Source organism: Salmo trutta, chromosome 3 (assembly GCF_901001165.1).
Source record: "Salmo trutta chromosome 3, fSalTru1.1, whole genome shotgun sequence".
Taxonomy (NCBI): Eukaryota; Metazoa; Chordata; class Actinopteri; order Salmoniformes; family Salmonidae; genus Salmo; species Salmo trutta.
The window spans coordinates 47811986-47832872 of NC_042959.1; the positions used below are offsets into that span (position 1 = coordinate 47811986).

At 41.1% G+C, this 20887-nt stretch overlaps 1 protein-coding gene across 1 annotated transcript in view; it reads left to right on the forward strand.

Annotated features, from left to right (window-relative positions):
- Nucleotides 1-20887, forward strand: part of LOC115176750 (glutamate receptor ionotropic, kainate 3) — a 115277-nt gene that overhangs the window by 70858 nt on the left and 23532 nt on the right. Inside the window, exons 4-10 of the mRNA XM_029737004.1 lie at nt 203-384; nt 4068-4121; nt 7067-7237; nt 8238-8381; nt 9313-9420; nt 12213-12326; nt 17043-17246. Of these exons, the coding sequence (XP_029592864.1) occupies nt 203-384; nt 4068-4121; nt 7067-7237; nt 8238-8381; nt 9313-9420; nt 12213-12326; nt 17043-17246 (977 nt within the window). The remainder of the gene's footprint in view (nt 1-202; nt 385-4067; nt 4122-7066; nt 7238-8237; nt 8382-9312; nt 9421-12212; nt 12327-17042; nt 17247-20887) is intronic.

Sequence of the window (20887 nt, forward strand, 5' to 3'; positions counted from 1 at the left end):
GTAATACTCTACAGTATATACTATTGAATTGTGATACTTTTGTCTGGTAAATGTTATATGTGTAACATCAACCACCAAACAACTAAATTACACTTTACAGGAAGCAAAATATTAATTTTGTTAAATGTTTTTGATATGTTTGTGTTGACAGTTGAATGATGTTGTGCGTGGCTGTTAGCTTTCTGATGTTTGTTTCCTAAAGGTCTTATTAGACTACAGGAACTGATAATGGCCCCCTCCAGGTATAACATCAGGCTAAAGATTCGCCAGCTCCCTCTTGACGGTGAGGACACCAGGCCTCTCCTCAAGGAGATGAAGAGAGGACGGGAGTTTCGCATTATCTTCGACTGCAGCCACGAAATGGCTGCACAGATCCTTAAACAGGTGAGAGCCTCACTGGCACTGTTCAGAGCTGACATAATTTAACTGATCGAAGCTATAGACAATATCAAATTCATATTCTGCGTTGACATATAGTTGAAGTCAGAAGTTTACATACATCTCAGCCAAATACATTTAAACTCAGTTTTACAATTCCTGACATTTAATCCTAGTAAAACTTGCCTGTTTTGGGTCAGTTAGGATCACCACTTTATTTAAAAAATGTGAAATGTCAGAATAATAGTAGAGAGAATGATTTATTTCAGCTTTTATTTCTTTCATCACATTCCCAGTGGGTCAGAAGTTTACATACACTCAATTAGTATTTGGTAGCATTGCCTTTAAATTGTTTAACTTGGGTCAAACGTTTCGGGTAGCCTTCCACAAGCTTCCCACAATAAGTTGGGTGAATTTTGGCCCATTCCTCCTGACAGAGCTGGTGTAACTGAGTCAGGTTTGTAGACCTCCTTGCTCGCACACACTTTTTCAGTTCTGCCCACAAATTTCCTATGGGATTGAGGTCAGGGCTTTGTGATGGCAGTCCAATACCTTGACTTTGTTGTCCTTAAGCCATTTTCCAAAACTTTGGAAGTATGCTTGGGGTCATTGTCCATTTGGAAGACCCATTTGCAACCAAGCTTTAACTTCCTGACTGATGTTTGGAGATGTTGCTTCAATATAGCCACATCATTTTTCTACCTCTTGATGCCATCTATTTTTTGAAGTGCACCAGTCCTCCTGCTGCAAAGCACCCCCACAACATGATGTTGGCACCGCCGTGCTCCTCGGTTGGGTTGGTGTTCTTTGGCTTGTAAGCCTCCCCCTTTTTCCTCCAAACATTGCGATGGTCATTATGGCCAAACAGTTTTATTTTTGTTTCATTATACTTTTCTCCAAAAAATACGATCTTTGTCCCCATGTGCAGTTGCAAACGGTAGTCTGGCTTTTTTATGGCGGGTTTGGTGAGGTGGCTTCTTCCTTGCTGAGCGGCCTTTCAGGTTATGTCGATATAGGACTCGTTTTACTGTGGATATAGATACTTTTGTAACTGTTTCCTCCAGCATCTTCACAAGGTCCTTTACTGTTGTTCTGGGATTGATTTGCACTTTTCACACCAAAGTGTGTTCATCTCTAGGAGACAGAACGCGTCTCCTTCCTGAGCGGTATGACGGCGGCGTGGTCCCATGGTGTTTATACTTGCGTACTATTGTTTTTTACAGATGAACATGGTACCTTCAGGCGTTTGGAAATTGCTCCCAAGGATGAACTAGACTTGTGGAGGTCTACAGTTTTTTTTTTAGGTCTTGGCTGATTTATTTAGATGTTCCCATGATGTCAAGCAAAGAGGCACTGAGTTTGAAGTTAGGCCTTGAAATACATCCACAGGTACACCTCCAATTGACTCAAATGATGTCAATTAGCCTATCAGAAGCTTCTAAAGCCGTGACATCATTTTCTGTAATTTTCCAAGCTGTTTAAAGGCACAGTCAACTTAGTGGATGTAAACCTCTGACCCACTGGAATTGTGATACATTGAATTATAAGTGAAATAATCTGTCTGCAAACAATTTTTGGAAAAATTACTTGTGTCATGCACAAAGTAGATGTCCTAACCAACTTGCCAAAACTATAGTTTGTTAACAAGAAATGTGTGGAGTGATTGAAAAACAACTTTTAATGACTCCAACCTAAGTGTATGTACATTTCTGACTTCAACTGTACATTCTGGAATTGGGTTTATATTATTATATAGTTGTCTCACAAAAAAATCGTTCTGCTTTGAGCCATTCTGAAGCTTTTTGGAAATCGTTATTGCAACAGTGTCAAAACTGAGTTATGTATATCTGTTTTTCAAAGCCAATATTATGTGTTTTGCTGTGCTTATTTTGGTTGCCATGATATTTATTGTCTTTTACACTACAGATGAAATGCTGTTATTTGATGTTCTAACTCACACAGCAGGAACACTCTTTGTTGAGGTTAATATTGATATTGAAGCACATACTGTGGTTTCTGATGAAAATTGCTGAATTTTGCTCATGTATCTTCCGCTGTAATCTGCATACAGTGGTTACAGATGCATATCAGACCAATAAACTGCAAAATATAAACCATCACAGATTTATCGCTTACAGTATGTGGTGAGGACACAGAATGTAATCCAAATGCATTTTAACATAAGTAGTTCAGTTTACGTTTGATGTTGTAAAAATGTGTTGATGGTTGAAACAAAATAATATATTCAAAAGATTGCTGGCCTTATACGTCATACCCCTTCTGTTAAATATGACTCTTCTGAGGACGAAGAGATGTTCAGCAACTCTAGTCAGGATAATGGAGGTTCACGTCAAAAATGTATCTTGTATTTTTAAACCCGCTTTAAAAATAGACATGTATAACCCTACGTTTGAACTTTAATATGGAGTTTGCTGATAGTCCCTGGCCTCCCCACAATGCCCTGCTTTATACCTGTCTGTCTGCACTCTGCAGCCTGTCTGGTGTTCTCACCTAAAAACAACCTCCCCTCGTCAGTTCATATCCCCCCTCCAGGTGTAGAGAAAATACATGGAAAACATGGCAGGACCGGACCTTCTGTTTGGACCTGTCCCAGAGCTATATCCCAGGTGTCTCTTAAAAAGCGATGACCCTTTAGCGACGCTTCCATCCCAGAAGCACTTTTTGTCACGTTTCTTTAAGTGGCTTGGCCACCAGGGGAGAGAGGGACAGATGGAGGCCAATGAAATTAAGTTGATGAGGATGTAGTAGAGTCAGGCGAGGGACCAAAAACACACATCTTAATGTGACTTTGAAAGTGCAGGTTATACATATATATATATATATATATATATATATATATATATATATATATATATATATATATATATATATATATATATATAAAATCATACGCTCTTTATACTCCCAGCCATTTAATCAACATTTTATTTGGGCGCTATACTTTCCATAGGCTGGCATTCATCCAACAATAATCGAGATCCTATATCAAAAAATTGTCATGCGTTGGAAATATTTTTTCCCTTCTGACATCTTATAGTATTGATAGTGTCATAAATGTTATTTGTAGTCTGTAGGTGTGTTAAATGGAGAAGAGACTTCCACTTCAAAAAAACAGCAAATGATTTGCATTACCTTGGGTATTCTTCACAACAGATGGTACAATTAAACAGGAAATACTGCCGCCATGGGAACGTAGAACATTTGAATGTAGATTGAGTGAAATAAGTGGTGGTCGTGATGGGGGGATGGTGCAATAGGAGGAACAGATTACTGCTCACTTCTTTGATTGAAGGCCTCCTTTCTCCAGGGAGGGAGTCCCGTGATCAGAGCAATTGCAAACCCTTTAAATGCATGGTGTTGAAAAAGCCCTCAGGCAGTGTAGAATCACAACTTGCTTTTACTTTATTATCCAAGGGTCACATTTGCTCCATAATTTCAACAAAAACAGCATCACGAACTTGACAACGACGACGACACACAGCGATGGTCAATACACTCATTAAGACCTGTGGCTTTTCTCCCATTGCTCCTGAACAGCTTCAATGGCGTTCACCGTTTGTTTGCCATTGTTTGTTTTGACTGTGGATATTGATTGCAAATTACCCCAGCGTGACACAGTGACCTTCTTCATTGTCTTGTCTCTCTAACCCCCTCCCTCTCCCCTACAGGCCCAGACGATGGGAATGATGACAGAGTACTACCACTACATCTTCACCACTCTGGTAATTTACATTGCTTGCTAATGCAAATTGAGTCACATTTTTCCCATCTCCCCACCATTAGATTTTTTTGATGAATGCTGCTTAATTGCCGATAGGGGTTTGGATCCGGTCCACAATACCAATTTTGTTTGACTAACTGGCAGCGTAATGGAGTCTTCAATAATTTGCCACCTGTAAACACTTCTCCCGCTGTTAAAGTCAACAGAAGTCTTTGAAAAGGTAGCACAAAGGCAACAGATTGGAAGTAGATGACGGAGAATGTTGCTTGAGAGTTTAATAGAGGAAACATATTCATGCAGATAACCTACAATACATCTTGAGGGAAGGTAGATTACTGATTAAGCCTATTGTGTAATTTGTCAGATTATTTTGGACATGATCCCCCATCGTGAGACATGTTGAATGAAAACTAACACATCAGTGTTTCGATTGTAGAACAAACAGTCTTCAGGTAGAGCAGCCTGTCCTTTCCACCCTTTTGAGTGCTGTAGTCTAATGGCCCCTTTTAGCTACACGTCATTTTGTTCAGAATAAGCAAAGGTGTTTTCCATTGACATTTTTTTTGAGCCACACCACCATTTGAGTAAGAATTTGGCTCAGGACATTTTGTTCAAGGGTTATACTGTATATGCACATTCTGTGTCCTTTCATCAACAAACCATTCACAGTTCCCCCTTGAATATCCCCTACTGCCATATTGAATTTGGAGGACGTCAGAAACGCATTAATAGGAGACGACGACCTCCCTCGGGTGTGTTATTGTGTCCTGTGCCCGGTCTGTTCACTGCTCCCAGCAGAGTACAAGGCTGGGCAGCACAGATTTAATCTTTCTGTCTGGTGACAAAAGGACAGGGCAGGATTAATACAGTGGTCCCCATGGTGATGGTGCTGGTGGTGCTGTATGTGTTCCTATTGGACAGAACTCTCTTTATTTCTCTCTCTCTCTCTCTCTCGCTATCTGTCTCTATCTCTCTCACACACTCACACGCCCGCAAACACGCACACATACTGGGGATCAGGAGGATGGGGGCTAGACAGATAGGTCTCAACCAAGTGGGAGAGAAACTGGTTGAGTTATTGATGGTTGAGCGCTTGAAATATGATATAAAATATACAGACACACATTTTAGTTGATCTATTTTACATTTCTCAAAACATAGGATTTATTAATGGAAGGATATGGGGCCGCTAGATCCATCTAAAGCAGTAATACACTGTCATACTGACGGTCATGCCATTTCAAAGATTATACCTGCCTGATTATACCTGAAATGATGAATACATCTATGGCGTATAGGGCAACAATATTCCCCTCGATAATATTCAGTGATAATGTTCATGTTTATCATCCTGGGTGAGGGGAACGCCAAATTATTAGAGCGTGAACAGGTAATACCAGAATGGTAGCAGGGTAATATAGCACAGCAGCCTTGTCCTCTGAAATGAGGCTGTCATGGCTTCAGCCCTTTACACCCTACAGGGTTATCTCCAAGAATCTGTACTGAGAAATGTATGTTTCCCACCTTCCTGTATTAGTGTATTGTCAGTGATATAGAGCATTTTGAAGGTACAGAGGCACAGAATGTGTGGTACTGTATATAATCTAATGTTGATTGACAAATGCAGAGTTTTCAGAATTCTGAGTTTTCCCAGTCAAGTAACTGAATTCAAAGATTACTGCAACTCTCATAAATGTTGCATGTTTAGTTCGAATCCATTACCTGATGGTATTTTATACTTCGCAATGGTTGATATTGCCCTCAACAACTCACAATCTTCGAATGGCTGTTTGAATGTGTGCTTGAGTTATAAAATAATTTACAACATCACAATTTCTTGTCAAAACATTATTTTTAAGGAACTTGTATGTTTCGCAATAAACCTGGTGCACATAACCTGAAGAAAATTGTTTCCCACAAATGGCATTTAGTACGACAGGGACTTAAAAAAAAAAGAAAAAGTGCCATATGAACCCTACTGCTTGTGGAGAGAATTTTTTTCATTTTTCTGTGTCTGGAGGCAAGCGGTCTTCAGCGTGTGTCTTACACGCTCCCGTTCCCCCAGCACTAACACCACAGGGTGCTAATGAAATATCTATTATGTTCCTCCAAATGTCTTTTCCTGGGCCCCGTGGCACATTCCAACATGATATGTGTCGACATGTGACTTCACACTTGAGCCGGAATGGCTGCCCTAGAAATTACAGTTGCTCAGAGAAATCTGTGTTTGCTTATGGGTTGCGGAGGGACTGTAGCGACTGAATTATTAATTGGATACAGCAGATGAAGTGGTTCCCCTTTTAGGCGATAAACGCCGTCTGTCTCATTTACTCAGGGAATATTTAGGATAAGCCACAGTGGCAGAACACAAGGTAAAAGGTCATGCCTTCAGGTTTTACTTCTGCACAACAACCAGCCAACACAAAGCTTTGAGACATGATAAAGGAGTCAAAGCACTGTTTTACCTGGTCCCCCTGTATCATGGTAATTCGCATTAAAGGGTTTTGTTTATACTTGCAGTTGGGGTTGTGTATAGTCATGAAGGTTCAGGTTGAATTACATTGGAGGAAGTCAATTTGTAATGCCATGTTAAGGTCAACCATTCAACATGGTTTCCATCTAGTAGTTTAAGTGAACCAACCTACTGTACCATAGCAAAATGCCTCTGTGAATGAGGATTAGTGAATGGTTTTAACCACACTGAGAGAGACTGACACCAACGCCTTGTGTTTGGTTTCATTGACTGAGGCACACACTACACTTGAAACACCATACCCTTATCCTCCAGACGGCTCAAAGCTCAATCCTTTCTTTCGCTTGAATATATCTCCCATTTACCACCCTCTCTATCCTCTCTTCTCTAACAGTAATAATGAGGCCCCAATCCCAGCCGTCTAAAGCTAAACAAGATCATCTACTCTTTGTTTCATCCCTTTCTTTCGGAAGGACCTCATGGCTATCGACCTGGAGCCCTACCGTTTCTGTGGCGTCAACATGACCGGCTTCCGCATCCTCAACGTGGACAACCCTCAGGTGGCGTCCATCGTTGAGAAGTGGTCCCAAGAGAGGCAGATACCTCCCAAGCCCGACTCGGGCCTCCTGGAGGGGATCATGACGGTATGTTTTTGGTCTTCTGTTGTGGATCTCTGAGGCTGATAGTATGTTAAAATCAGCATGAAAGACATCATATTGATATCTATATACTGTGTGTCTTTCACCAGCCCTACTCTCAACATTTTATTTCAATAATGACATTTTGGGAAGAAATGCAGATAGACCATTATAGTCTCATCTGTCGTAACAGTACTACCACTGTATCTCTACTATTAGTAACAGTATTACTACCATTACTACTACTGCTACGTACCACCAATTATGCTAATGATAATGACATTGGTGAAACTTTTGGGGCCTGTTATCATCATGAAGTCAGATAAGAAGCACTTGGAAGCAGGATGTTCACAGTCTACTAAATTCTGAACTAATTCATTCAATGTATTCAGGGGAGCTCATAATCATTCTCAAATCCCATCACAATGGTCTAAATCCAATAATCACAAATCCCATCCCTGATATTCCAATAAAGCCTCCTTTTACGCTCCAACTTAATAAGCGAGCGTCGCTAATGGAAGATAAAGAGTTATACATGTACGTGGTATATTCAATATGAATATTATATTGTTGCAATCCCTTGTTGTTTGTTTATCTATTAATGGATTTGACTGGGGTTCAGATACACCCACACGGCACTCTCACAGGTCTCATTATTTCTGTATGGAGAAGGAGGGGTTTTATGGAAAGGAGTGCGCTCGCTCCGTGTAGTATGCACTTTTAATTGCTCCCGGAACTCCGTAAGAGATAGAATCTAGGTGTCACAAACATCAAGGTAGGCTGCCTTTAATTTCATCTTACTCGCCTGGAAACGTTCATATCCATATTTACAAAAGGAATTGAGCTCACTTTCTCGGGCATGCTATCTGGAAAATAAGAAACGTCTGAGCACTTTGATTTCCCTTTGTTAGCTTTTTCTCAAACACTTTTGCTGCTGCTGGTGCTAAGGGAGTGGACTCCCCTTGTCCACAGCCGTCAGCTGAAATAATGTCCCCATTTATTCCAGACAGATGCTGCTCTGACGTACGATGCGGTCCACATCGTGTCCGTCTCCTACCAGCACGCACCACAGATGACGGTCAACTCGCTGCAGTGCCACCGCCACAAACCATGGAGGTTCGGCGGACGCTTTATGAACTTCATCAAAGAGGTGATGCTGAGCGTTTTGTTTTCGTTCGGTGTTGATGTTTGATCTTGTGTGTGGCATCCATGTTAGGAGATTGTGGATGCCGTACTGTTTGTCTCCGAATCCATTTGACAAATGCAATTACGTTTGGAAAAGAAGGAAACATTGTGTATTCATGGAACATTCATTTTACAGACAAAAACAATGTTATCTGGAAAAATCTCTTATTGATGGATAGTGTCTCAAAGTAATGAACTACTCAAAGCTGTGTTAATGTAATCTCTCCAGCTAAATTCCCTGTATTCATAACCTATTTACAGATGGCAAAACTCACATTGTGTCCTATTTTTACTGAAAAGGGAAACTGGTGTGCCCTTCTGTGCACTGTTCACAATAAGACTCTTTGAAACAGGCAAGTCGTATAATCAGCTCTTGTTTCATTTCACAAGAGAGTGTGTGATGACTGTGACTCAGAATAGTCAGATTAAGGCTGTAGAACATGATGCCATGGTGACACGGCGCCCAGTGTACCGAACATCACAAGGCCAGAGCCCGGAGTATAAGTGAGGGGAATGTGTTAGCTCCATAGCTTCATCAGTAGCTCCATCATTGCCAGGGGTAACAGACACATCTCTGTGAGCGCGGAGAAACAGGAGAAGGGCTCTGGTGGGAGGGAGGGGGGGGGGAATATCAGTCGATCATAATGATGGGCAGTTATGTGTTTTTTTTTTCTCCCTTGTGTGGAAACAAGTGAAGGACATGGTCTTTAATTAACACTGTGGTCTCGGAGAAAATGTGTCTGAGGCGTTGGGATGTGAAATGTAATTAAAAATGAAATGCAGCCCAGTGTGTGTGTCTGTGTGTGTGTGGCCTTGGTGTTTGTTTTTACATGTGTGCGTACTCACGTGCTTTAATGAATGAGTGTTCATTTGTGGTTGTGTGTATTTGTCTGCAGTCTCACTGGGAAGGCCTGACGGGGAGGCTGTCGTTCAACAGGACCAGTGGCCTCCGCACAGACTTTGACCTGGACATCATCAGCCTGAAAGAGGAGGGCCTGGAGAAGGTAACACACCTCCTTCCTTACCACAATGACTTCAACTATCAAACTAACCACACTTTAAAGAAGTATAGTGTTACCTAATAGTTTAGGTTTTCACTCAGTCTGAGGACATAGGGAAAAAAATACAACAATAAACCCATACCCTGTTGATTTTACACTTACACAGATGTATCTATCATCTCCACAATACACTATACTCTCTTTCTCTCTTAGGACGTAACATTTGTTTTGCATATCCCCTGTTAAATCGTCTAGAGTGAAAATCTGAAATCCATTCCAGTTTTCTTCTTTAATATGGAACAAATAATGCACAACGGTCTCCATTTGACAGTATCATTTACCTCCTAACAAGGAAGCCAATGGGCTGTTCAAACATAAGCATACGTTAATGGATCATAAAGCAAATTGGATGAGGGAAGACATTAAAGTGTTAATTGCAAGTCTCAAATGGTAATTCGAGTTGTTGCCCGAAACGCTGTTTGCTAATGAGGTGTATAAACCTCACTGTTTTACCCACAAAATAAAGTCAAAAGTTGGTAATGAAGAAGGATAATAATAACTTCCTGTGTTATTTTAAAAGGCAGAGTAGCACCCTGCGGACTATTAACTGCTTTGTGGTGATATGGGTTTGTCATGCATTATGGAAACATTAACTCGAGATAAGTGCCATTATGACTTCCTCAAGCGCTCCCGTATGGCAGAGCCTGTATGAGCCTGTATAATAGCTAGGACATGTCAGCTCAGAATATCACTGCAGCTCCAGGCTGGAACAACCACAATGCGCCAAACTATTTCCGTATCTCATTCTTCTGCTGTGCTGGGTCTACTGCTCTATTTGCACATCTTTAGTGTGCTAAAACCAGCATGAAAGACATGCTATATAGGCCTACTGTGTGTTTTTCTACATCCCTGGTCTCAAGCTTGTTACTTATCCCACAGTACTCAATGGATTGCAGGATTTTGTCTCTTCATATCTGTGGAATCGGCTTTTGCTAACTGTTCTAGCCAGTAAAGATAGCGACGTTTAGGCCTAATCTGCCCTAATTGAATATTAGCCCGAGTTTGAGCTCATACTGGAATTAGGAGAGGTTTCCAGTCGGAGTGGAAAATTCACTGACATTAATATAAAATAGGGAAGAAAAAAAGTCAGAAGCTCTCTTCTCCCTGTAGTGGCATGAGTAAATAACTTTTGAATTGCTTCATTGGCTATACACATTTAATGAATTGAGTTAATTGGCCACAATTAGTAAGACTAGGCTGGCATGCGGAGTGGAAGACATGGATATTTTTTAAAGCAGCTCTTCTCTTCAGTTGCGTAGTCCTTTTTTGGGGGGGGGGCTTTTTCACACAAGCTGTAACTAATATGCTTTTCAAATTCGAGCATATGCTCCTCAGTGGATCAGACAGAAGGACTTTATCAGGTGTTTTTCACGCTGGCTGCGATGCAGCGTGTTTGTGTACCTTTTAAACGGATCCACCTCGAGTGCCAGCCAGCCCTGTGAATATTAAATGGCACTTTGGTAGTTACGCATGAAGGAGAAAGAGAGGAGGATGGGAAGGAGGAGAGTAGCGAAAGCGAGTGACTTGCGAAGTTGACATGCAAAATTAGATCGTTACCGACAGTCTACAGGACTGTCTATTTTATGGTAATGATATGTTCCAGAGTTGTCACGACAGTATGGAAGGGGCTTTTTTTTGCCCAGAAGGCACTACTCTAGTGCAACTCCTTTTATTTGCTCTGATCTTTTGGTATTTATCTTCGTGAGATTACTCAGAGCAGAACTTCTCTGCCAGCAATATCAAGCTTTTATATTTCCATTGCCGACAACCCCATGCTGGGCTTTCTTTTCAAAATGAATTGTAGGATTTGTGTTTTGCTACATTCCTAAGGGCACAAAACTGCAAAGATACCAGACCTGAAATAACCATATGATAATCACGCTAGGATGCTTATCTAGTTTGCTATTTTTAATGCTCTGGTTTCTGTATGTGTTTTAACTAGCGAAAGGAGTAGATTGTGAAGCCTAAATGGAAGTCTAAATGGAAGACATTGATCAGGAAATGATATTTGATTGCTCTCCCACTTTTTCTCCACGTTGCTCACACACATACTACAGAGAAACTAACAACCTATCTTCTTCTCCTGCATTCAGAAAAGTGCTCCAATTACCTATTGTGTGTGTTATCAGAGAAGCGTTGCAAGTGAAAATAATGTTTGTTGTAGGAGTTCGACAAGGCTGTGCTCCCTCTTCATTTCAACAATTCATAAGCTATGATATTCACAAGGTATTGGTATTTTTAGAACAAGGCCACCTGAAGGGGTGACAGGTGACAGTTTGGAGAGTCTGATATCTTTTGATACGCTAAAGTTGCAGAACACAACACAATGTTTTCGTGTTCATCTTAGAGACTACTACTGAATTATGTTGTTTAAATTCGATTACATTTTAGACAAATTTAGCATTTTTGCACATTATTTATGTTCCAAACCGTAACACCAGTATGAAGTGAAACATATCCATCATAATTCCATAATTCCCAACAGAACGATTTGATTTCTTAGACTTCTCTCTCCTACAATGTCAATTCATTTAGAACCTGCCTCCACATCCCACCACTTCCTCTCCCAATAACCTCATGGCGTATAGGGTGTCCAGAGGTGACACAGCCAATCAGCTAATGGAAATGTGTCCCGGTGGGCGCTAATGCAGCAGGGCTTGTGGGAAGTCAGGGTCATGAGTTGCCGCAGTAGAAAGGTGAAGTCGAACTCTTACACGCTTTTCATCTTCCCACAGGTGGGGAAGTGGAGTGCGTCCGGAGGTCTCAACATCACCGAGGTGCCCAAGCGGAAAGGGATGAACATCACAGACTCGCTGGCCAATCGTTCCCTGGTCATCACCACCATCCTGGTAGGTTAGCTGACTTTGATCAGCCCTTTGTGAAGGATCTCTCTCTCTCTCTCTCTCTCTCTCTCTCAGATTTGAGCATTTCTGCTTGACAAGCTACTCAAAACATTACCTTAGGAGATGGTACTTTATATATCAGTGTCTTATCATTCAGTATTTTACAGGGAATACAGGGAAACCCATTTTCTCTTGCGAGTTATGTATAATTTACATTTGGAAAAATAACATCTTTAAACATGGTCCATGTTAGTAGGTTGAAAAAACATGTTTGGCATTGAGGCCCTCTCCGCTACCATCACTCAGACTGGGAAATCAGAGATATCTGTCAAATTAATCACAGTGAATTAACTGAACACCACCTGGAATTTACCTCGCCAATCTGAGTCCAGCTTGGATTGTCAAGGGATGTACTGTAGATCATCATTATGTCACATTAAGATCACCATGGGGATGTGAGGCACTTGCAGTGCAAGGAGCCCGTAGAGAAGAAGACAGGGAGCCACACTGGACCAGTCTACGTATAAAATATCCATTAATTACATGTTAGGAAATAAACAGGTGTTCTCTCCCACCAGCTTTCCACATTCATTTGCAGATCGTCTATTGTGTATTCATACGCTGGGAACTGGGAGGTTCGAGGGTCTTTGTGGAGCTATCACCGAGGTGCTGACAATGAACGTCCCCCACGAGCTTTTTCTGGACGGACACACAAGTTATCAACAATGATAAACACTCTCATTAAGCCTCGATTGGAGCGCAAGGCTATAATTATGACCGAGTGAGGTTTAGAAGAGATATAATCAGTGCCTTCTGGTGCCAACCATGGGGAGTAGCAACTTCAATCACAAAGACAAGAAATAGAACCATAAAACAGGTGTTGTTTAGAGCTGCAGCCAAAAATAAACACACAAAATAATAAGATTTAGGGTCAGTTTCTTTGAGCCAGATTAAGCCTATTCGTGGACTAAAAAACATTTCCTATGGAAATTCCCCATTGGACATGCTTTTCAATCCAGGAGTAAGGTTTAGGTCCAAATCAGCCACTTGCAAGCATCAGCTGCATCGTTTGACAGTGTATCATGGAGTATTCTAGAAATCAACACTTTTAGATTGTAAAAGCAGAATGAGAATAGAGCATCAGCAGCACTAATATCAGTGTCTGTGTTTTTTATCCATTCTGAGCTTAATGACATTGCATCAAACGGATCGCAGCGATCTGCGAACAAGACGTCTGACAGTTTTATGGCGATAACTTCTCGCATTCTACGAAGAGATTAAGATATTTAATGTTTTTCCCAGCTCTCACATTAATTGTTTTCACTCCATTGCCTGTAACTGTGTCTGCATATCTCCTTCCCCGTTTTCTTATGTAAACCCATGCTGTGCTAGAGAGTGTGAAACTGGTTTAAACACTTTGATTTGAGTCCAAACCTTGGGGAATTTAAAGAGTTGGGAAGGCTAGAAACAGATGGTAATGACTTTTTTCTTCCCCCCTCAACACGCAAACTTTTGGATCAAGATAATTGGACAACTTGAACAAAGTTTTCCACTAAGCTCTCGCTTTCTATCTAAATGCATTATTATCAAGTATTCCTTGGTTATCATGTATTTAAAGGTAACGTCCTATTTGCAAACGGCCAACTAGCTACATATTAGGATTGCAGCCAATTATTTACTCGACATTTTCCTGTCCCTGAGATGGTGTTTTGGGTGTAGAAAAGGACACCTGATAAGTGTCAGACTAGGATGTGCTAAACCAGGGGTGTTAGATGTGTTTTGATTCTTCCACCAAGACCTCCCTTCAAGGCATTTACCATCAAGACAACATGATTTGAAACAACAGTGATTTCCATATTTTGCCACAGCATCATTATAATATACATCAATCCCTTTCTTTGCCACCATAGGCATAGCTAACCCCACCCTGTGAAACACACGTTTTTCTGACCGAGTGGTAAACCGTGTTATGACTGGTTGTTCCCCCCTCTTTAACGGCTTTCCTTGCAGCTTTGTGTAACACAAAGACGTGGCCGATGGGAATACAAAAGCAGAGGTCACCTTGACTGGAGAATCAATTACTCTGCTTATGAACAGACTTCATTAATTGTATGGCTGACCATCGGAAGCAATAAATAATAAATAGTCCATGAGGAAGTGGACAACCATGTCTTCAAAAAATGCACAGTGGGATATCTATGGGCCCTATTTTGCAGACAGATAGTGGAAGACATTAAATAAATGGAAATATCGAGCCATCCACCATCTTTTCTTTGAGAGTTTAACCATTGTTCATGGTTATAGTTTAACCATTGTTCATGGCAATAGGCATTACCTGGAGACAGCAACATTTCAGGCATGTTCCATTTCATTGAAGCATTCTATTCCTAATCAAGCTTTTCTTCCACCTGATATTATGAGGAGCCAGGGAGAATATTACAGGGCAGTAAAGACCTCTGGCTCTCTGACCATGAACTGCATCGCACTGTAGTATACAATGTCTACAAGGGTCAGTAGGCAGGGATGTGGGAGGGGGAACGGCCAGGGAAGGTTGGCTGACTGCAGAGGCTATTTTGGAGTGCCTAGATTCACCATCTATTGTATATCAACGAGACTTCCTATTGCATGCTGTACATTTCTCAGATTGCACAGCATAGCCGTCACTTAAATCAGATAGATTTTCCTGTCGAATACTTTTTGGAAAGTATTCAGACCCCTTGACTTTTTCCACATTTTGTTGCGTTACAGCCTTATTCTAAAATGTATTAAATAGTTTTTTCCCCCTCATCAATCTACACACAATACCCCATAATGACAAAGCAAAAACAGGTTTTTAAAAATGTAGCAAAGTTATTAACAATAAAAAGCTGAAATAGGACATTTACATAAGTATTCAGACCACTTACTCAGTACTTTGTTGAAGCACCTTTGTCAGCGACTACAGCCTCGAGTCTTCGACAAGCTTGGCACATCTGTATTTGGGGAGTTTTTCCCATTCTTCTCTGCAGATCCTCTCAAGCTCTGTCAGGTTGGATGGGAGCATCGCTGCACAGCTATTTTCAAGTCTCTCCAGAGATGTTTGATCGTGTTCAAGTCCGGACATTCAGAGACTTGTCTCGAAGCCACTCCTGCGTTGTCTTGGCTATGGGCTTAGGGTCGTTGTCCTGTTGGTGTCACGGTTGTCGAAAGGAGAAGCGGACCAAAGTGCAGAGTGTGTGTTGTTCCACATTTTATTTACACTGTGAAACTAAGCAATACATAAATAAACTGAATGACAAAACAACAAACCGTGACGCAGAGGTGAAACATACACTACTCAAAATGAATCTCCCACAAACCCAGGTGGGACAAACACCAACTTAAATATGACCTCCAATTAGAGACAACGATGACCAGCTACTTCTAATTGGAGATCATCCCAAACAAAGCCCAACATAGAAATACAAAACTAGGTCATAACAACATAGAAAAAACTAAACTAGAACCCCCCTGTCACGCCCTGACTTACTCTACCATAGAAAATAACAGCTTACTATGGTCAGGATGTGACAGTTGGAAGTTGAACCTTCGTCCAGTCTGAGGTCTTGAGCGCTCTGGAGCAGGTTTTCATCAAGGATCTCTCTGTAGTTTGCTCCGTTCATCTTTCCCTCGATCCTGACTAGTCTCCCAGTCCATGCCGCTGAAAACCGCCCCCACAGCATGATGCTCCCACCACTATGCTTCCTTGTAGGGATGGTGCCAGGTTTCCTCCAGACGTAACACTTGGCATTCATGCCAAGTGGGCTGTCATGTGCCTTTTACCTAGAAGTGGCTTCCGTCTGGCCACTCTAGCATAAAGGCCTGATTGGTGGAGTGCTGCAGAGATGGTTGTCCCTCTGGAAGATTCTCCCATCTCCACAGAACTCTGGAGCTCCTTCAGAGTGACCATCGGGTTGTTGGTCACCTCCCTGACCAAGGCCCTTCTCCCCCAATTTCTCAGTTTGGCCAGGAGGCCAGCTCTAGGAAGAGTCTTGGTGGTTCCAAACTTCTTCCATTTAAGAATGAAGGAGGCCACTGTGTTCGTAGGGACCTTCAATGCTGCAGACATTTTTTTGGTGTTCTTCCCCATATCTGTGCCTCGACACAATCCTGTCTCGGTCTTTGCTCTGACATGCACTGTCAACTGTGGGACATTATATAGACAGGTGTGTGCCTTTCCAAATCATGTCCAATCAATTGAATTTACCACAGATGGACTCCAATCAAGTTGTAGAAACATCTCAAGGATAGTTAATGGAAACAGGATGTACCTGAGCTCAATTTTGAGTCTCATAGCAAAGAGTCTGAATATGGTATTAATTTGCAGTAAAATAAAAAAATGTTTTTGCTTTGTCATTATGGGGTATTGTGTGTAGATTGAGGAGGGAAAGTATTTATTTAATACATTTTAGAAAAGCCTGTAACGTAACACAATGTGGAAAAAGTAAAAGGGTCTGAATACTTTCCGAATGCACTGTACATTCTATTAATGCAAGGAAAACCATTCCACTCGTCCATATTTAAACATACAGTGCAGCTAACCACACATTGGACCGGAGTCTTCCTGTCTTATCAGCACTTATCAGCCCAACAACGACTTATCAGCCCAGATCACTTTGCCTCAATTAGGTGCGTGTGCCGAAGAACAAATGGAAAAAGCTGACCTCAACGCTGGTTTCCATTAGATTTTTTGTGTCTGCGCAGGAGGAGCCATATGTCATGCTTAAGAAGTCTGACAAGGCGCTGGTGGGCAACGACCGTTTCGAGGGATTCTGTATCGACCTGCTCAAGGAGCTGGCCAGCATCCTGGGCTTCACCTACGAGATCCGCCTGGTGCCTGATGGGAAGTACGGATCGCAGGACGACAAGGGCCAGTGGAACGGCATGATCAAGGAGCTGATGGAACACGTGAGTTGGACTACCAGTTACCTTCTGACTGTTACTATTACCGTCTTACTATTGCTTATAGCTGGTGTTCAACAATGTAAATGATTAGATGTTTTGACTACAGATTCAATAATTTAGTTCTGAGACAAACCTGTTTCAAATCATTTGTCTTGTTTGTTGGGACCCTGTTTTTGTCTGTTAGAATCTGATTTGAAACTTATCACAATCAAACTTAATGTGTTTTTTTACAACAAATATAAGGATTTAAGACATACTATGAAGAATAAAAGTATAGCAACATATTAAAGTTGGTTTTGAACGCATCAGATGAAAGCATCAAAGGCTGTTAAAATATAGCTGACATTGACAAGGACAGTGCCCTGCTAGTCTGTTGAGAGTGTCCCTCCCCATCGCCCTCTCCTTGTCCTCAGCCCCCCTGGTCAACGATGTGCTCGGATGGAAAAGTTGTAATAGTTTAAGTGGCATTTAGAGAAGGGAGAGGGTGTGAGTCGGGACGGTTCGAGTCAATGGCTAGGTGCAGAAAGGGTTAGGAAAGGTGGGCTAGTGCCGCAGCACTTAATCTCTACCTTAGTCAGATCCAGGTTGATATTTGTAACCTTAAGGGGGAACTAAGAGATTAAGGCAGGAAATTTTGCTTATAGAAATACATGCTTTCTTCTTAATGAACAGTAAACATAGGCTACGCATGTATGTTATTGCAGCTTACTATTTTTTTTATATTATTTTTATCATTATCATTATTGTATTCTGCATTGTTGGAAGGGCCTGTAAGTAAGCATTTCACTGTTAGTATACACATTGTTTACGAAGCATGCGACAATAAAAAGTCGATTTCATTTGATTTGACAGAGTTGAATGTTACCAATAGACACTATCTAGACAATAGCCTGGATATACACACTGATTTCAGTCTTTCACTTTTGTTTTACGGGAAACAATGTGATTCAGTCTGGGCTTCAACGCTATCTAGACAATACAGTAGAGCACATTTGAGAAAAACAAAGCAAGTTTCAGACCACCTGTATCTATCTCCATTCATATATCCCATGCTGTGAAATGTACTTTGTACTGTAGTCAGTGCACTCCAACACATTTGCCCCCTATAGTGTGTTATGGGCAACATATACTTAGTATAATGCAGATTAATTGAAGCGGTCCTCCATATTTTGATTTATGGTTTGAGTTCACTCTCAGCAGTTCTTCACAGTTAAATAGTTGGCTGAAGAGGTCTATGTGCCCAGTAATTCCTAAACACTTATCTTGGCTTTGGTAGAAATGAGGATGCTTCCCGATCTTTTCTACAGTTCTACTGTATTTGGGTCTATTGCTTCCATGAGAGTAATGTCAGCTGATAGTAGAGTAATCAAGAACACCAATGTTCCATTCAGATATTACATACTGTAGGTCTGCCTATTATCCTCATCATGTTTGTAGAATACAGTAATATAGGACTAGGTTTTGATCTAGTATGTTCCTTGCACAGTATGTAAAGAGTAAGTGTGCTATAGACTGTCTCCCTGTGCTACTGCTCTTTATTTGAATAGCCTACACAGCATCACCACTGCTACAGTGTATGGATTTATTTAGCTGGTTCTATTTTTTGGCTCCGAACTTTTCTTCCTCCTGTCTATACTGATAAGCTGATCTTGAATCAGCAGACAGGAAAAGGACACTTTGGAGTCAGCTCAAGAGAACTGACCTGGAATTGCCATGAGGAACTTGGATGGATATTGGTTTCTATAAAAGTAAATTGTGCGTATTGTTGTGAAATTGTTAGACATTACCTGTTAGATATTACTGCACTGTTGGAGCTAGAAACACAAGCATTTCCCTACACATGCAATAACATCTGCTAAACACATGTATGTGACCAATACAATTTGATTTGACAACCTTATCCCAAGGATTGGAATCATGGCCGTGGTGCTGCATTCTGTTCATCCCAAACCAGAATTACCATGCGTCATTGGCTAATGTGCTGGCAGGTTTGACATCCAATGGAAGTCATGGATATGTTTCTGGGATGCTTTTATGCAAATGAACAGAGGTATGAGCTCAGATGACAGTGACAGCAAACAAATCTTTCTGAAAAACAAACAAAAATAGTACACGGGGAGTGGTTGCTATATTAATGGACAGTGTCAAATGTTATTTATCGGTTAAATGTATTTCCTTCAGATATTTATTAACCCCCACCATACTACATTACAATGCTGCTGTTTACTATTGACAACTCACCCAACGTGCCATCTAGTTAGATTAATTAATTGGTTTAAGGAAGACAACAAGCAAAACAAAGCCGTCTGCGGTTGTTTTTAGCTGATTCATCCTGTCAGCCCACAATCTCACATAAATCATTGTTTCATTACTCAACGGTGCAGTACTCGTGTGGGTTTATTAAAAGCAGTTGTAAGCCTTCATTCATCTTTTGTAGGTCACCGAGCCTTGTCAAACAAAGAAGCAAATGTGGAATGACAAAATAAAGTCTTTGTTGTTATGTCTGATGTCAACTGATGTCAACGTGTAGGAAGGAGCGAATTGTCTCTGATTTCTAAAAACTAAAAACATGCATGCATGTAGCTGGGTTAGTGTTTTTATATACATTTCCTGAGACTGTACTATTGAATAAACAAAGAAAGAAGTATTGCAGTGTGTCTCACCTACAGGTCAAACTTTGTGTGCGTCACGTGAATATCTTTCTGTCTATGCATACACATGTAAATGTGCATAATATGCATGATTAATTGGCCGTTGTGTGTAATTACAAATGGGATAAGTCTTGAATGAGAAAGAGTGTATGTGTGTTGTGGCTAATTAAATAGAAAAAGCCTTCCGTGCCCATGTGCAGCATAGCAGACGTTATTTTCCTCAGAGTCGTTAAAGCCCACTACAAAGCCAAAGGGCATTGTGGGAAAGGCGTTAAATTATGCAACAGGTCATGTTAAACTTGATTTAGTCACAATAGATGATCCAATTAATCACGATGTTGATGCCAGTATTAATAGCGAGCTTAACACATCATTTGTTTCTGTTCAATTAATCTCTTGCGCCGAAAGATACACAGGAAGGTTACGGCGAAACCAATGCACGCCACGGCAAGCCACGCATCTCATTGTCTACATGTAGAGATAGCAGACTGGATTTGGGACCTTGGCAAGATATTGGATTGAAAAAGGGCTTTATTTGCAGTCCTAGGCACGTACATGCACGTGGGTCTCTATCTGAGGGTCGCAGACCTGATTGGTTTTACAGTGGAACGCAGAGGGGGTTTTGACTAGTGAGGGCGGGATAGTGGTCAGAGCTGTCATTTTGACGGACGGGCAGCATGACTTTCAATTGCATCAACAACCACAGCTACATTATTCTGCTACATTATAGTGTTTTTGTGCTTTAGAATTCTACTTGAAGGATTGGTTGATGTTATAGTAATGCAAATTCCATTATCACTCTGCAATCCTTTGCTATTCAAGTGGGACGTACTGTAGAGTCAGACGATGGAATTACCCGGGACCACATTTCTCCAGTCATATATGCAAATTGAAACAGTGGTGGACAATGAGGCAGTTGGAGCACCGTATGCAAATCTTTGTAAAACAATCATCGAGTTAAGAGGTACAGGAAATGTGGCGAACTGTGTCATT